This window comes from Quercus lobata, chromosome 9 (genome assembly GCF_001633185.2).
Source record: "Quercus lobata isolate SW786 chromosome 9, ValleyOak3.0 Primary Assembly, whole genome shotgun sequence".
Taxonomy (NCBI): domain Eukaryota; kingdom Viridiplantae; phylum Streptophyta; class Magnoliopsida; order Fagales; family Fagaceae; genus Quercus; species Quercus lobata.
In genome coordinates, this window is record NC_044912.1 from 51297609 (window position 1) to 51312553 (window position 14945).

General features: G+C 36.8%; 1 protein-coding gene across 1 annotated transcript; it reads left to right on the forward strand.

Moving 5' to 3' along the window:
* Positions 1-9972: 9972 nt before the first annotated feature.
* On the forward strand, positions 9973-14616 carry LOC115959594 (ankyrin repeat-containing protein BDA1-like). The gene is made up of 2 exons (XM_031078038.1): positions 9973-10721; positions 13692-14616. The coding sequence occupies exons 1-2, from the start codon at positions 10080-10082 to the stop codon at positions 14430-14432; spliced, it is 1383 nt and encodes a 460-aa protein (XP_030933898.1). The 5' UTR covers positions 9973-10079; the 3' UTR covers positions 14433-14616.
* Positions 14617-14945: the final 329 nt, after the last annotated feature.

The following is a 14945-nucleotide window of genomic DNA, read 5'->3' on the forward strand; positions in this document are numbered from 1 at the left end:
ACATGAAAAAACAGAGAAAGCTATATTGAAAAACTTTAATTGAATTTCTTAGCTTGAGAATACAAGCAGTACAGGGAGAGATTATATATAGAGCTCGAATAAATGAAAACATTGAACACGTGGGAAATTCCACTTCTAACAATCTCTATAAAAATCTTAGCTGGTCGTTACAAAAATATCTAACAGAAAATATCTGGATCAGTTCTAGAATGAAGAGCCTCAAAGCTTGATGTTGAAGAAGAGGCTGAGATGAAAACAGAGCCCCTTAGCTCCGATGATAATTGTGTCAAGGAATTTCCTCACTTTGTATATTCTGCAGAAACTGCCAAGAGTCGAAACTATACAAGTCCCAGAGAGGGAAAGTTTCAGCAAGTGGGGCAGAGCCAGAGTTGTGCAATTTACGATAGATCAGAGATTGTCCAAAGGAACATTACTAGAAAAGCAGAGAAGCTTTATCCATGGAAGGAAGATGTATTCACTATTGGCAGCTTCTCAAAGGAGCAATGACTATTTCAGCCCGACTGTAACCCCGGCCAAGTGCTGTTCATTCTTCCCCGAGATTGATGTTTTAATTGATTCTTGAAAATCGTGATACCACAAAGAGGTCAACAACAAAATTATAGTGTTTTTACAGTGTTTTAATTAATGCCCATTTGATTTTGCACTTTGGTATATACTGTAACTAATTTGTTGTGACTAAAGGTGAATATGAAAACTCAGCCATGTTACTGGTTACTCTTACATTTTTTGTTGTTGTTGTTTTTCTTTTATAGACATTAAGTTTCAGGTTGGTGATACATGTATCTGGATGCTTCAGAAATCTTAACAAACCCTGCTTGAACAATCCTTTCAAAGTAAGTTGTGCATGGGTTATACTACATGTTTACAAACTAACTTGGAACTGGTGTATTGGATAACTCAGGGAGTTGGTAGGTGTTACAAGGATGAATTGAGGAGATGATTGGGAACAAGTAGGGCTAGGCAATATGCCTGTCCTATAAGAGCTACACGGCACCACGGGCTTCTAAAAGGATTGTCTCCCCACATATTTTGTTGATGGATGCTGTTTTAGGTATTCCACTTGGTTAAATTAAAAGAATTTAGTTTTATGGTCTCCCTTATGACTTTTTTTTTTTTGGTTGTTGCTTGCAATCCCTTATGACTTAACAACGGCTTTTGCAGAGATTAAAATGCACATTTCCAAATTTATATTTCTCTTGTGAAGATTATCTGTTTTGCATGGTTAAGTGCTTATTAACATGTTCTTTATTTATTTATTATTGTTCTTCTCTGGTTTCCTCCACAGTCTAGCCTTGATTCTCTTGTCATGAAAATAGGAGGAACTGGGCAAAAGGAAGCTTTCAAGCATAGAATTCATAATTACTTTAGGGTTGGAATGGGAGCTCTAATTGTTCTGTTTAGTAATTCCGTGGTTCCTCTTTTCTCCACTTATAAGTAATTGTTAACGTGTATTAGGGTATGTGGGCTTTAGGCTCACCTTATTTACTTGTATAGCACACTTTGCCTCCTATATAAAGGCACTTATATATATTCTATTACTTGAGAAATACAACATAATTCACTCAGTATTTCTAACATGGTATCAGAGTCACTGCTCTAATTTTCTTGTGTCTTGCAGTCTTGTCTTATCGGTATTTTCCGCTGCCTCAACTTCTGTGGTCAGTAAACCTTTTCAGTGCCTTCTCCCAATTGCTCCGCCGCAGTCAGAGGTTCTCAGGGTTGAATCTCCACCGCCAGAAGCTCCTCCTCTGTCGCCAAAACCACTGCCATTATCAGATTTGTCACCTCTGACCTCCGATTAGGACATAAGACCTATCATCATGTAGATATTCAACCTTTCTACACATCACTGCCAGAAACATCCACATTTAACCATCCACGCGCCGCCACGCGCCGGTTAAAGTTTCTGCGAAGTTGATCCACGCGCCTTACGCGCCACCAGGGTATCTCCGATCTTGTTGCCGTCAACATCATAAGAATCGTCTCTCTCCGATCTACATCATCGGAGAAGAAACGGCTTCATCAGACAGTTCACGTGCTCTCACGCACCGCCAGAATCTTCAGCGAATTTGATCCACGCGCCTCACGCACTCCACGCGCCACTGGGTTATCTGTTGACGTCATCTCTACCACGTCAGCCCTAGTTGACGTCACCTGCTTACGTCAGTGCCACATCATCTGCTGATGTCGTCACCTGACTTTGACCAGGTTGACCGTTGACTTTTTGGCCAGAGTTGACTTTTTGCAGTTCAGGTCTTCTTCTTGTTGCAATAATCGTCGCCAACAATCTAGCAAAAGTTTTTGCAATTTTTGCAAACATTTTGGCCACAATATTGAGACTTGCTATCATCACAACAAATCAATTGTGTCAATTTTCGCTGCTACTATTGCTAACACTGAGAGTGTCCAACCAATGGCTCCCGTCTCTGCACAGTGTTTTCAGGACGCATTTTCACCATGTCCATAGATGACCTTAAAAATATCATCACCAATGTCATTCATAATGTTGGTAATGCATCTTATTCCTCTTCTCTCTCAGCTTTATCTGGTATGTCTCCTTTCTCTTGGCTTATGGATTCTGCTTGTTGCAATCACATGACTCCTCACTCGTCCTTATTTTCTGAACTTAAACCTGCACCACACCCTCTTAATATTCACACAGCAAATGGTTCCACCATGTTTGGTCATAATATAGGTTCCGTTTTGACCTCCAATCTCTCGGTTCTTAGTGTCTTTAATGTTCTTGACATTTCTTATAATTTATTTTCTGTGGGACAATTAGCTGAGTTAGGTTGTCGTATTATCTTTGATTATTCTAGGTGTATTGTGTAGGATTCAAGAACGGGACAGGAGCTTGGGACCGATCCCAGAGTTGGGCGTATATTTCCCGTGGACAACCTTCGTCTTCCACTTATTACTCCTATTTCTGTTGCTGCAGCTGCTACAGTTTCTTCTACTCCTTCCCTTGCACTTTGGCATGCTCAACTTGGTCATGCATCTTCCTCTCGGGTATAACAATTGGCTTCTAGAGGTTTGTTAGGTTTAGTGTCTACATAAAATTTTGATTGTGTTTAATGTCAGTTAGGAAAATAACCAGTTTTGCCTTTCAATACCAGTGAATCAATATCCACTGATATCTTTGACCTTATTCATTCTGATGTTTAGGGGTCTTCCTCTGTCTCTAGTATTGGTGGGTCTCAATATTTTGTTGTCTTTGTTGATGATTACTCTCGCTATAGCTAGATTTTTAATATGAAACATCGTTCTGAGTTATTGCAAGTATATTCTAATTTTGCAAAAATGGTTGAAACTCAATTTTCCAAACGTATTAAATTTTTTCGATCTGATAATGCTCTTGAGTACACTCAATATGCTTTCCAAGCTGTTTTGCATTCCTATGGCACTGTTCATCAACTAACTTGTCCAGATACCTCTCAACAAAATGGTAGAGTCGAACGAAAACTTCGTCATATTTTTGACACTGTTTGTGCTCTTCTTCTCTCTGCCAAAGTTCTTGCTCCTTTTTGGGGCAAAGCTGCTCTTCATGCTGTTCATGTTATTAATCGCATTCCAAGTCCTGTTATTTAAAATCAAACTCCATATGAGCGCCTTTTTGGGTCACCTCCAGACTATCACCACCTTCGCTTTTTCGGTTCTTCTTGTTTCGTTCTTCTTCAGTCACATGAGCATAACAAAATTGAGCCTCGGTCAAGACTTTGTTATTTTCTTAGCTATGACGAAACTCAAAAGGGGTATCGATGTTATGATCCTGTCTCTCATTGTCTTTGTATCTCCCGCAATGTTGTCTTTTGGGAACATCGCTCCATTGTTGAGCTCTCTCACTTCCGTGCCTCCCTATCTTTCTCCTCTGTTTTAGATCTTTTTCCAGATGAGGCACATATTTCTTCTGTAACTGCTCCTAATCCTCCTGTAGTTGCTCCTGATCCTCCTATAGACTTCTTTGTCCAACCACCAGATACCTTTGATCCATTTTCTAGTTCACCCTTTAATGAACAGGTGGAAGATGCACAGGTTGAAGACGAGCTATCCAACCCTGAGCTTGGGTCCCCTACTCCTGTTCTGCCTGAAGATCTTACACAAGACATTCCACCTAATCACTCAACTCGGGTAAGATCCATTTCTACACATTTACTTGATTATCATTGTTACATTGCCCTTACTACACGGCACGAGCCTCACACCTATCGTGAGACTTTCACTGACCCTTTATGGCAGATTGCAATGAAAGAGGAACTTGATGCATTATCTAAAAACCATACTTGGGATTTGGTGACTCTCCCTCTTGGGAAATCTGTGGTTGGTTGTAAGTGGATCTACAAGATTAAGACTCACTTTGATGGGTCCATTGAGCGCTACAAAGCTCATCTTTTTGTAAAAGGTTTTACACAGGAGTATGAGATTGATTATGAAGAGACCTTTACTTCGGTTGCTCGTATCTCATCTGTTCGTGCTCTCTTAGCTGCTGCTGCTACTAGTAAATGGAATATTTTTCAGATGGATGTCAAAAATGCATTCCTTAATGGGGATTTAAGTGAAGAAGTTTATATACAACCTCCTCTTGGTCTCTCTGTTGAATCCAATAAGGTTTGTCACATTCAGCGTGCACTTTATGGTCTTAAACAAGCTCCACGAGTTTGGTTTGCTAAATTCAGGTCTATCATCTCTTGCTTGGGTTACATGGCCAGTCATTATGATTCTGTCTTATTTCTTCGTCGCACTGACAAAGGCACTATTTTACTTTTCCTGTATGTGGATGATATGATCATAACTAGTGATGACCTCAGTGGCATTCAAGAACTCAAGGATTTTCTCAGTCAGCAATTTAAGATGAAAGATCTTGGACATCTCAGTTACTTCTTGGGTCTTGAAATCACTTATTTTACAGATGGACTTTATATTACTCAAGCCAAGTATGCCTCTGAACTCTTATCTCGAGCTAGACTCACTGATAGCAAGACTGTTGACACTCTAGTTGAGTTTAATGCGCATCTGACTCCATCAAGGGGGAAACCGTTGTCTAATCCCTCTCTTTACAAACGCTTGGTTGGCAGCCTAGTTTATCTCACTATCACTCATCCAGACATTTCCTATGCTGTTCACTAGGTGAGTCAGTATTTGTTTGCTCCACGATCGGCTCACTATGCTGCTGTTTTGCGCATTCTTCGATACCTAAAGGGCACTCTCTTCCATGGTCTTTTCTACTTTACTCAGTCACCTCTTGTTTTCCGTGCATTTTCTGATGCTAATTGGGTAGGAGATCCCACTGATCGCAGGTCCACCACTGGTTATTGCTTTTTTCTTGGTTCTTCTCTGATTTCTTGGCGAAGCAAGAAACAAACTCATGTGGCCCACTCCAATTCTGAAGCAGAATATCGTGCCCTTGCTGATACCACATCTGAGCTCCTTTGGCTATGGTGGCTTCTCAAAGACTTAGGTGTATCCACATCCTCTGCTACTCTTCTTTATTGTGACAACCAGAGTGCCATTCATATTACTCATAATGATGTCTTCCATGAACGGACTAAACACATCGAGATCGATTGTCATTTTATCCGTTATCATTTTGTCCATGGTGCTCTCAAGCTGATCTCAGTCTCTTCTAAAGATCAACTTGCAGATATCTTTACCAAGTCACATCCTAAGGGACGTTTTCGCACTTTGGTTGACAACCTCAAGTTGGTCTCACATCCACCTTGAGTTTGAGGGGGGCTGTTAACATGTATTAGGGTATGTAGGCTTTAGGCCCACCTTGTTTACTTGTATGACACACTTACTTGTACTGCATACTCTGTCTCCTATATAAAGGCACTTATGTATATTTTATTACTTGAAAAATGCAACATAATTCATTCAGTATTTCTAACAATAATCAAACCAGAGTACCAGCACATATTATGCTAGGAACTAGGGAGTCTTTAATTTTGGGCTAAAAGGTTTTGAGAGAAGTCTGAGTTTAGAGTTAGACTATAGTTTATCCCTTTTAACCGTACAGTTTTTGTTGATTTCACTTGTGAGTTTTGCTTTGGAACGAGAGAAATAGGCAGATATAATAAATGAAAAAAGAAAAAACTGAAAGGAGCAAAGCACATTAATGAGCTTATGGATCCAAAGAAACAATGAGCTTGCTTACTCAATCCCTCTAAAAATGAAACCAGTGACAACTTTTGAGAAGCAGTGACAAATTGGTGCTTAAAAAGTAAACTTGTAGCATTGGAATATTATGCAAAATCCAAACTGCAATAGTGAATGCCATCAATAGGACACAATGACAATGGTGGCTTAGGCCTTTGCGTCATACTTCACAATTCCATGATAATAATAATGATATTTTTATTTCGGCTTCAAAATTAAAAAAAAAAAAAAAAAAAAAAAAAAAAAAAGAGAAGCTAATCCACTATGAACACAAATTTTTTGTCCCTCAGTGTTCCAGTGCCTATAACAACTGCAAAATTTCATGTCTATAATTTCTCTTTCTTCATTTTATTAAACTTTGATTATTTATCTTCTCAAAATAAATTAAAAAAAAAAAATCTTTGGTTCTTTATAAGTAAACAAAATTTAAAATAAATGTGATAGGCTGTGATTGATGAGATATAAAATAGAACATAGAGAAATTTTATTCCTTAACAATGTTTTCAGCCATGCAGCGTAAATAACAGAGACAAAAACTTCAGGTTTGGATCCCATGATATTAGTGGGATCCCCGAGCAGTTTTCACTAAACTCATCTCAGGAAGGGACAGAGTGGCAGCTACACTTGACTCAAACCAACCTAGCTTCTCAATGAGTTTTTTTAACCAAGTAACCTGCTAAGAAAGAAATGCCAAAGACCCCGAGCCCAATCGCCAAGTAGTACAATATATTTTTGATATAGTTGTACCACTTGGTTGGCTTTTGGATGTAAGTCTTCACAATGGCAAGCAGTGTGATGCATAAAAGAGAAGCTGCTGCAACTGCTGCGAGCTTAAGTTCCCTATTGTCACTCTCATAAAATGAGAAGCCATAGACCACAGGAGGCACTAAGCCAAAAACAAGGAATGATAATATGGCAACTGAGGCATGCACAATGAAATTGCTTAATTTTCTGCCCCAACACTTCTTGGTATCGATCCACTTCTTCTTCTGTTCCATTCGATTTCAAGGTCACTTTATATTCATCCTTCCTCAATTCCTTAAGCTGTAATTTCATAATTTTAGTTCAAGATCATTAGGGTTAAAAACTATACTTATAGAAACAAATTTCATACCACATAACATACTTCAAATTATTGGCTAAATCTAAGACATGTTGTACAATATTTACAAAAAATCTAATTAAGGATTTTTTAATTGTATAACTTAGTTAAAAAACACAATAATTGTTATCTCACACTTGTTAATGTACACTTTGTATATACAATATCCACAATTTCACACATGATGTCCATATATATATATATATATATATATATATATTTTATCGATGTTTATATTTAAAACGTGAAATGAGTGATGTGTATGTATGACGAACAATAAAGAGTGCCTAAGAATCAATGCCCTAAACCATATAGACAATTTATGTCAAGATTTGGAGAATATTTGAATGTATCGTTAGAGGCATTACTGATTATTGTCTTGTTTATTGATCAAGTTGAAGGAGAAGTTTATGGGGACAAAAATGAAAAGACCTTGTATGAATTGACGAATTGTGAGACTTGAAATGGAAGTTTTGACAAAAAAGTAACACACAAATAAAAAAACTCACATTATGACCAATGAAGAGAAGTCCACCAATTGGGTTTGCCAATGCCAAGGCTATAATGTTCACTGCATTGAGGAAATAGTTAATAACTAAAACCAACATATGTAAAATAGAAAAAGTTAACTGCCAATAGTATTCATGGCTGAAAGGAATGATAGGTCATAGGTTGGTGTAGATGATTCAATCACAAAACAAGAAGTTAAGATTAGTATGAGGCCCAAATACGGGGTATGTAGATGATATATGCACCTATATGGTTTTTATTTATTTATTTATTTAAAATTTTAATAATAATGAATAAAAATATTTTATTAATTAAATAGGTTAATCTTTTTTTTTTTGGAAGTGAAATAAGTAGGCTAATCCAAGTACATATGAAAATATAGAAGAGAAGAATAAAACTTAAAGAGTTCTTTAGGTTTTGTAACTTTAACTTCTCTAATTTAATTTCTCAAAAAAAAAAAAAAACTTCTCTTATTAAAATCCAAATATATAATTATATTAAATTTATTTGTTTTTATTGCATTGATCAATGCAGCTATTTAGTCGGAAGTTGGTGTTGGGGAGAGAAACACATTTGGAAGACTTTAATTAAGTAGTTAATATAATATATAGAGATACATTTAATCAAAAAACCTAAACCCATTAGGTATAAGCTCAACTATATCATCTTAACCACTATTTATTTTCATTAGTATCTAATGTGAAAGTTCACAACTTAATCAACCACACTACTCACATGTGAATATTTCAATTGTTAGAAATTTGAGCCAAGAAATAGTTAAATTAAAAAGATGGCCAATTATGTTAAATAAAGACATTAGCAAAATTTCTCAGTTTCGATGTAATCACCAAGTTTTAGTTACAATCCACACTACATATGAAAAACCATTAATGATAATGGGACTTTTCTTGCTGTGATAGCTCTTCCTATCTTAGCTATCTTTTATATTTGTTTTATTTACTTCTTTTGTGTCCTCTAGTCTCTAACGACTATTGTGTCTGAAATATTGCACCCCCCAAAAAAAAAAAAAAAAACAAAAAAGCCATCTCCTAAAAACAGGTACACAGAAGTATCAAGGTGAGAAGGATAGTTAAAGAGTTTTTTTAACTGACAAGACTCGAAACAAAGATATTAATGTATTAAATAATAATACTAAAATAGACCTTAAATAAAAGTCCTAATCATTAGACTTGTAGTCGTGTTATGATGTGTCGGCAGAGTACACAAATCGAGTAAGTATTAAATAATTATAATGTTATATTAAAAAAAAAAAGGGGTGGAGTTGGCATTTTTGATTGAAGTTTACTGGGTTGTCAGTGACTTGTCACTGCTTGTCAATTGTCAAGCACACAAAACAACAAAGTTTAAATATTAAAATAAAAAGAAACATAAGGGGTAGAATAAGAAGACGAAACATATGTCTGAGCAGACAAAGGAGGAGGAGAAGAAGAAACAACAAGAGAAGCTGAAGAGAAGATCGCCAAATGGGTTGCTACAGGCAACGTGGTGGCTACAACGGCACTATGTTAATGACGGCAGTGACCCAAGAGCAAGACAAGTTAGTAAGTTATTGAGAAAGGAGAGAGATTATTAGATCTAAAATTTTTTGTTTGTATTTTGGTCTGGTATGAAAAAAGTAGCAAAAATAAACACTATTTCCAATATTCATCTCTACTTGTCATTAATCAGTAGTACTCCTGAATGTCTGAAGTAGACAGAAACTAAACGAATGTAAATATGGTAGGTCTGGTTTCTGTACAGTAGCCATTGAATGCGTTAGATACGTGACATGTGTCCAAAGTCACTGGACAAAAACTGTATCCAATATGGTAATTGAACTCCATTCACAGGTTCCATTCACAAGTACTCTTCTTTTCAGACTTCACGTGATGTACAAATAACTCACATTTTTTTTTTTTTTAATTTTTAATTTTTTTATTATCTTAAACCATTGATTGGGTCGAATTTATGGGTTTTTAATCCGTGAACCCGCTATCCGAACCGACTAGTCGGGTCTAATGAGAGGAACCCGAATCCGGTCGAATTGGTCGGGTCTTTTACCCGCTGGACAGCCCTCAGCTTCTATAAAAAGAGACCCCTAGCTTCTTGCAAAGAACATAATTTGCTGCTCATCTCCAGTCTGCTACTATAAAAAGAGAACCTAGCTATAGCAAAGAACATAATTAGTACTCCCATCATTTTGTTCACTCCTGCTAGCCGTTATATATAACCTCATTATCTTCTTTCATACCAAGGAAACCCTAGGCCTTAGTATATCAGCCTTCTCTATAAAATGGAGGATGAGAGAGTTGAGAAGTTGAACCAGGCTGCGAGAATTGAGAGGTTGAACCAGGCTGCACTAGGGGGGGATATTAATGATTTTTACAACTTGATTAAGGAGGATGTAAAACTTTTGGAGCACATCGATGAGCTACCATTTGTTGAAACTCCTTTGCACAAAGTTGCATCTGCTACGGAGACCCATATCCCATTCGCCATGGAGATGCAAAGATTAAAGCCCTCATTTGTCAGGAAGCTGAATCCAGATGGGCTTAGCCCCATTCACGTTGCTTTACTGAATGGGAAAACCCAGCTGGTGCGTTGGCTTCTAAAGGTTGATGGGGACCTTGTTCGTGTCAAAGGAAGGGAGGGTATGACTCCTTTGCATGGTGCAGCAGCAGAGGATCACCTTGATCTATTGGACGAATTTCTAAAAGTCTGTCCTGATTCTATTGAAGATGTGACGATTAGAAATGAGACTGCTCTACATGTTGCGGTAAAATGCAAAAAGCTAGAGGCTTTTAAACACTTGGTGGAATGGCTCCGACAAAACAAGTCTAAAAAAACCATGTCATGGAAGAGGAAAATACTGAACTGGAAGGATGAGGAAGGCAACACTGTGTTGCACGTTGCCGTATCTACAAATCAGCCCGAGGCAAGCTCTCTCCTTTTCTCAATTATTTGCTAACCTGAAATTTGTGTTGTGAATGATATGAAGCAAGTGTCCTAGCCATTGCTATCCAGTATCCAATGATCAAAACCATAAATACATGTCAAAGATTTTAGAGCAGTGCTAATTATACAATATTTTTTACAACATATTTCAAAATTGACAAATTGAAATTTGTTTCTCATATATATATGGATACATACATACATCATTTTGATGTTTACCATTTAAAACTAGCCACCTGAATGTTATGAAAAAATTTTGCCAAAGAAAAAGTTGAGGGTATAGATTAATTTGAGTATTTTGGCAACAGGTTTCTATTTTTTAAGAACCAAACCACTAGATTATTTTGGCAAAAAATCGTGGGTTAGATATTGATGCTTGTTTTGGAATCAAAAATATTTATTCTTAAAAGAATTAGGAGTTTCAATTAATAAAATATAAGTTCATTTGTTTTTTAACACAATAATTATTACAATGAGGAATGATGGATTTGAATCTTGATTTTCTCCATTGGGAAAAAAAAAAAAAATACCAATTATAAAGTATATTAATAAAATAAATAAAGTTTCATTTTTTTTTTTTTTATCATAACATATATAATTTTTCATTGTATGATTTTATTTTAATCACTAATTAGTCTTCATTCCGTAATCCACCTCATTTATTTTTTCCTTAAAACATAAGATGAGGATGATGAGAGATGTGGTGATGGAAATAGAAACAATGGTTCTTCTTTGTCCATTTGCTTCTCTCCAATTTCTCTGTTATTTATTTATTATTTTTTTGTGGGGTTTTAATTTTCTGGGTTTTTTAAAAAAATAACTATAAAACACATACTATATTATAAGTTAGCCAACGTTTTAAACTTATTGCATTTCTAACAATTCGAGTCTAGTGGAGTCGATTTGCCCAGAAAGTTGGCGTTAAGAAATCGAGTTTACTGAACTCGATTTCTATACATAGAAATCGAGTTCAGTAAACTCAATTTCTATGTATAGAAACCGAGTTTAACAAACTCGGTTTGTGTACATAGAAATCGAGTTTAATAAACTCGATTTCTATGTGTAAAAACCAATCAATAAAACTACGAATCTGCTCATCATTTCTGCTCAAAAAATCTCAACTCAATTCACATTACACCCAAAAAAGAAAAAGAAAAAAAGAACACAAGAAACAGAAAAAAAAAAGATTACAACATCGGAGCGGAGGGGCGACGGCATCGGAGCGGAGGGACGGCAACGGCGATGAGTCTCAGCTCCGGTCATTCTCGCTCTGTCGCGGTCCGTCTCTCTCAGATCCGGTCATTCCCGCTCCGTCGCCGTCCGTCTCTCTCACTCTCATTCCTTCTTCTTTCGTGTAAAACGTCATCGTCTTTGGCACCCCAGATGTTGAAACGGGAAGCTTTGATAGAAAGAAGAGAATGAGGGAGTTGGAAAGTGAGTGGCGAAGGAAGGAGAGGAGGTTGTGGGTTTGGAGGAAAGGTGGCGTTTGGCAGAGAGGAGAAAGGAGAACAGAAAGGGTTTTGGGTTTTGGGTTGAAGAAGAGAGGACCCAATGGGTTTTGATGATGAGTCTGTGAGGAGAGAAGTGGAGGTTTGAAAACTGATGATACTTGGTCGAAGAAGCTGGAGCTGATGGAGGTGGGTTTTTATACATAGAAATCGAGTTTATTAAACTCGATTTCTATGTACACAAACCGAGTTTGTTAAACTCGGTTTCTATACATAGAAATTGAGTTTACTGAACTCGATTTCTATGTATAGAAATCGACTTCAGTAAACTCGATTTCTTAACGCCAACTTTCTGGGCAAATCGACTCCACTAGACTCGAATTGTTAGAAATGCAATAAGTTTGAAACGTTGGCTAACTTATAATATAGTATGTGTTTTATAGTTATTTTTTTAAAAAACCCTAATTTTCTTGCAAAGACTTTGGAATGGTTTGTCTGAATTTTGAAGAAGTTTGTGATAGGGTAACGGTAGAGATGGGTTTGTGGTTTTCCTTTGAATACTGGGGGCTTTTCAAAACTTGGATTGTTTTCTTATTTTGCAGCTGCGATTTCTTATCTTCTCACGGTGGGGTTGTGGAGCTTGATTTCTTGTCTTGATTTTAATTTTGCTTGATCTAGCTACAGAGTTGTTGTGTATACCGATTGTTATTGGTCTCTTTTTTGTTTTACCTCTTAATTGTATACAACTCATAACTTGTAGCTTTAGAAGGAAATTTTCCTTACGAGTAGGTAAAAACACTTGTAGCTTTAGAAGAAAATTTGCAAACTGCCCCCTTGAAATTTTCGAATTTTGCCTCTCAAAAGGTAAAATTTAGATCAAGAGATTAATTGTCTTCTTAAAAAAAACAATCATAAGATTACTTTAGCTCTTGAAATTTTTAAGCAGTCCAGAAAACCCAAAGAACTAAGTTGGTGCCAAAAGAATAAAATTAAATTAGTGCAAATAAGTACTATCCATGTAAATGGCCCATTCACCCTTGGCCCCTGGCTGTCCAAACACTAACAAGTAACAAAACCTAAATTACTCCTTTAATATATTCCAAATCACCAGAGGAAAAAAAAAAAAAAAAACAAATCTGTCTAGTTACTGTGTTTGTAGTGGACCTGCTCCTTTCCGTCGCCAATCAAATAACCGTGAATCCGTGAGTCTGTGTTCTTCTGGGCTCCGGCTCCAGTCCAAGCCGGCGACCACCATCGCCAGTACGGCGGTACATATCTCTTGCACTCTCCCTCTCTCGCTCTCTCTCACTCTTGCTCTGTTTATAGCGTACTGCCTACAGACTTTTTATTATTAGTTATAATCTACTGCTACAGAATATAGACTAATGGTAAAAAAGTTAATGCATTTGGATTAACAAAAGGGATGGTGTCAACTATATATCAAGACTTGAATAATTCACATTGATGAAATTAGTGACGGTGTATCAGACTACATTATGCAGGCTGTGAGGCTGTTACTAGATTCTGGTGTCGATATAGATGCCAAGAATTTAATGGGTGACACAGCAGGGGACATCTTGGTAAAACGACAAGAAGAAGAAGTAGAGTACAGCAGAAGCAGCATGGAAATCAGTGAAATGTTACAGCGTGCTGAAGTGACTAAATGTGCACGTTACCTACGTTCCATAGTCTTATCTCTCGAGGAAAGGCGATTACTCCAGGTTGATAGATGGGCGAAAATATCGGACGACAGGCGCAATGTGGTTTTGGTGGTTGCTACGTTGCTTATGACAGTGACTTATCAAGGACTACTGAGCCCTCCCGGGGGACTTTGGCAAGATTACTACAATCCAGGAAGCAGTCGGCCCAATGCGACAAAACCAGATTACAGAGGTTTATTCAATGAAACTTCTCCTTATCTTCAAAACATTGCAGGGACAGCCATTGGCGGTAGCGATTTATGTTTTTGGGTATTCCTGATAACAAATACTTTGACATTTATGCTCTCATACACAATAGTTCTTCTCATCATTCCATCCGGGTATGTTATACTCCGCACAGCCCTTGGCTCCCTCTCTCTCTGCTATATTGCTTCGCTGGCAATCATATTCCCGGTTTATTTTTTATATACCTATTCTTTAATCCTTGTGATTCTGTTTTCTGTTATTTACGCACTAACTATATCTGCAATACGGTCGACGCTGCATGTCTCTGTGCTGATTCGTTCATGGAAGAAGAATTGATGGGAAAATAAAAATAAAGCCAAGCTTGGTCCTGAATGCAATTGAAAATGTGTGCGTCAAGGTTTATTTTTACTTTATAGGTGTAAAATAAAGCTTTTGTTTCTAAGGGCATAATTGAGGTAAGGGTACGACCCAATGTAATCCTCGAATGTTATTTATATTTCAATAAAGTTGTCTAATTGCCATCGGATTATTTATATAAGTTATGAATTTGTTAAGAATTTGTTATCAAATTTGTAATCTAAATGTTGTTACATTTATGGCTTTAATTAGCATGAGCAAAGTAGTCTTTTTGCACGTGATTAAGTAATTTCTAGTATTTGTTGTTGATTGTTCTTATATTCCAAATCCCCTTTGGCCCTTTAAAGAATAAACTTTTTATTTTATTATTATTATTATTTTTTGAGAAACAAACACACACACATAAGAGAGAGGGAAGGGGCGAGTCTTTTGGGTTAATATTGTAAAATTCAAAGTTTATTTGCGTTATACCAATTGTTCAAAGATAATTGG

Bases quoted from the DNA above. Each gene is read 5' to 3' on its own strand.
- LOC115959594 (XM_031078038.1), top strand. From the start codon at position 10,080: ATGGAGGATGAGAGAGTTGAGAAGTTGAACCAGGCTGCGAGAATTGAG. The intron at 10,722-13,691 runs GCAAGCTCTCTC...TACATTATGCAG, and splicing joins TATCTACAAATCAGCCCGAG to GCTGTGAGGCTGTTACTAGA.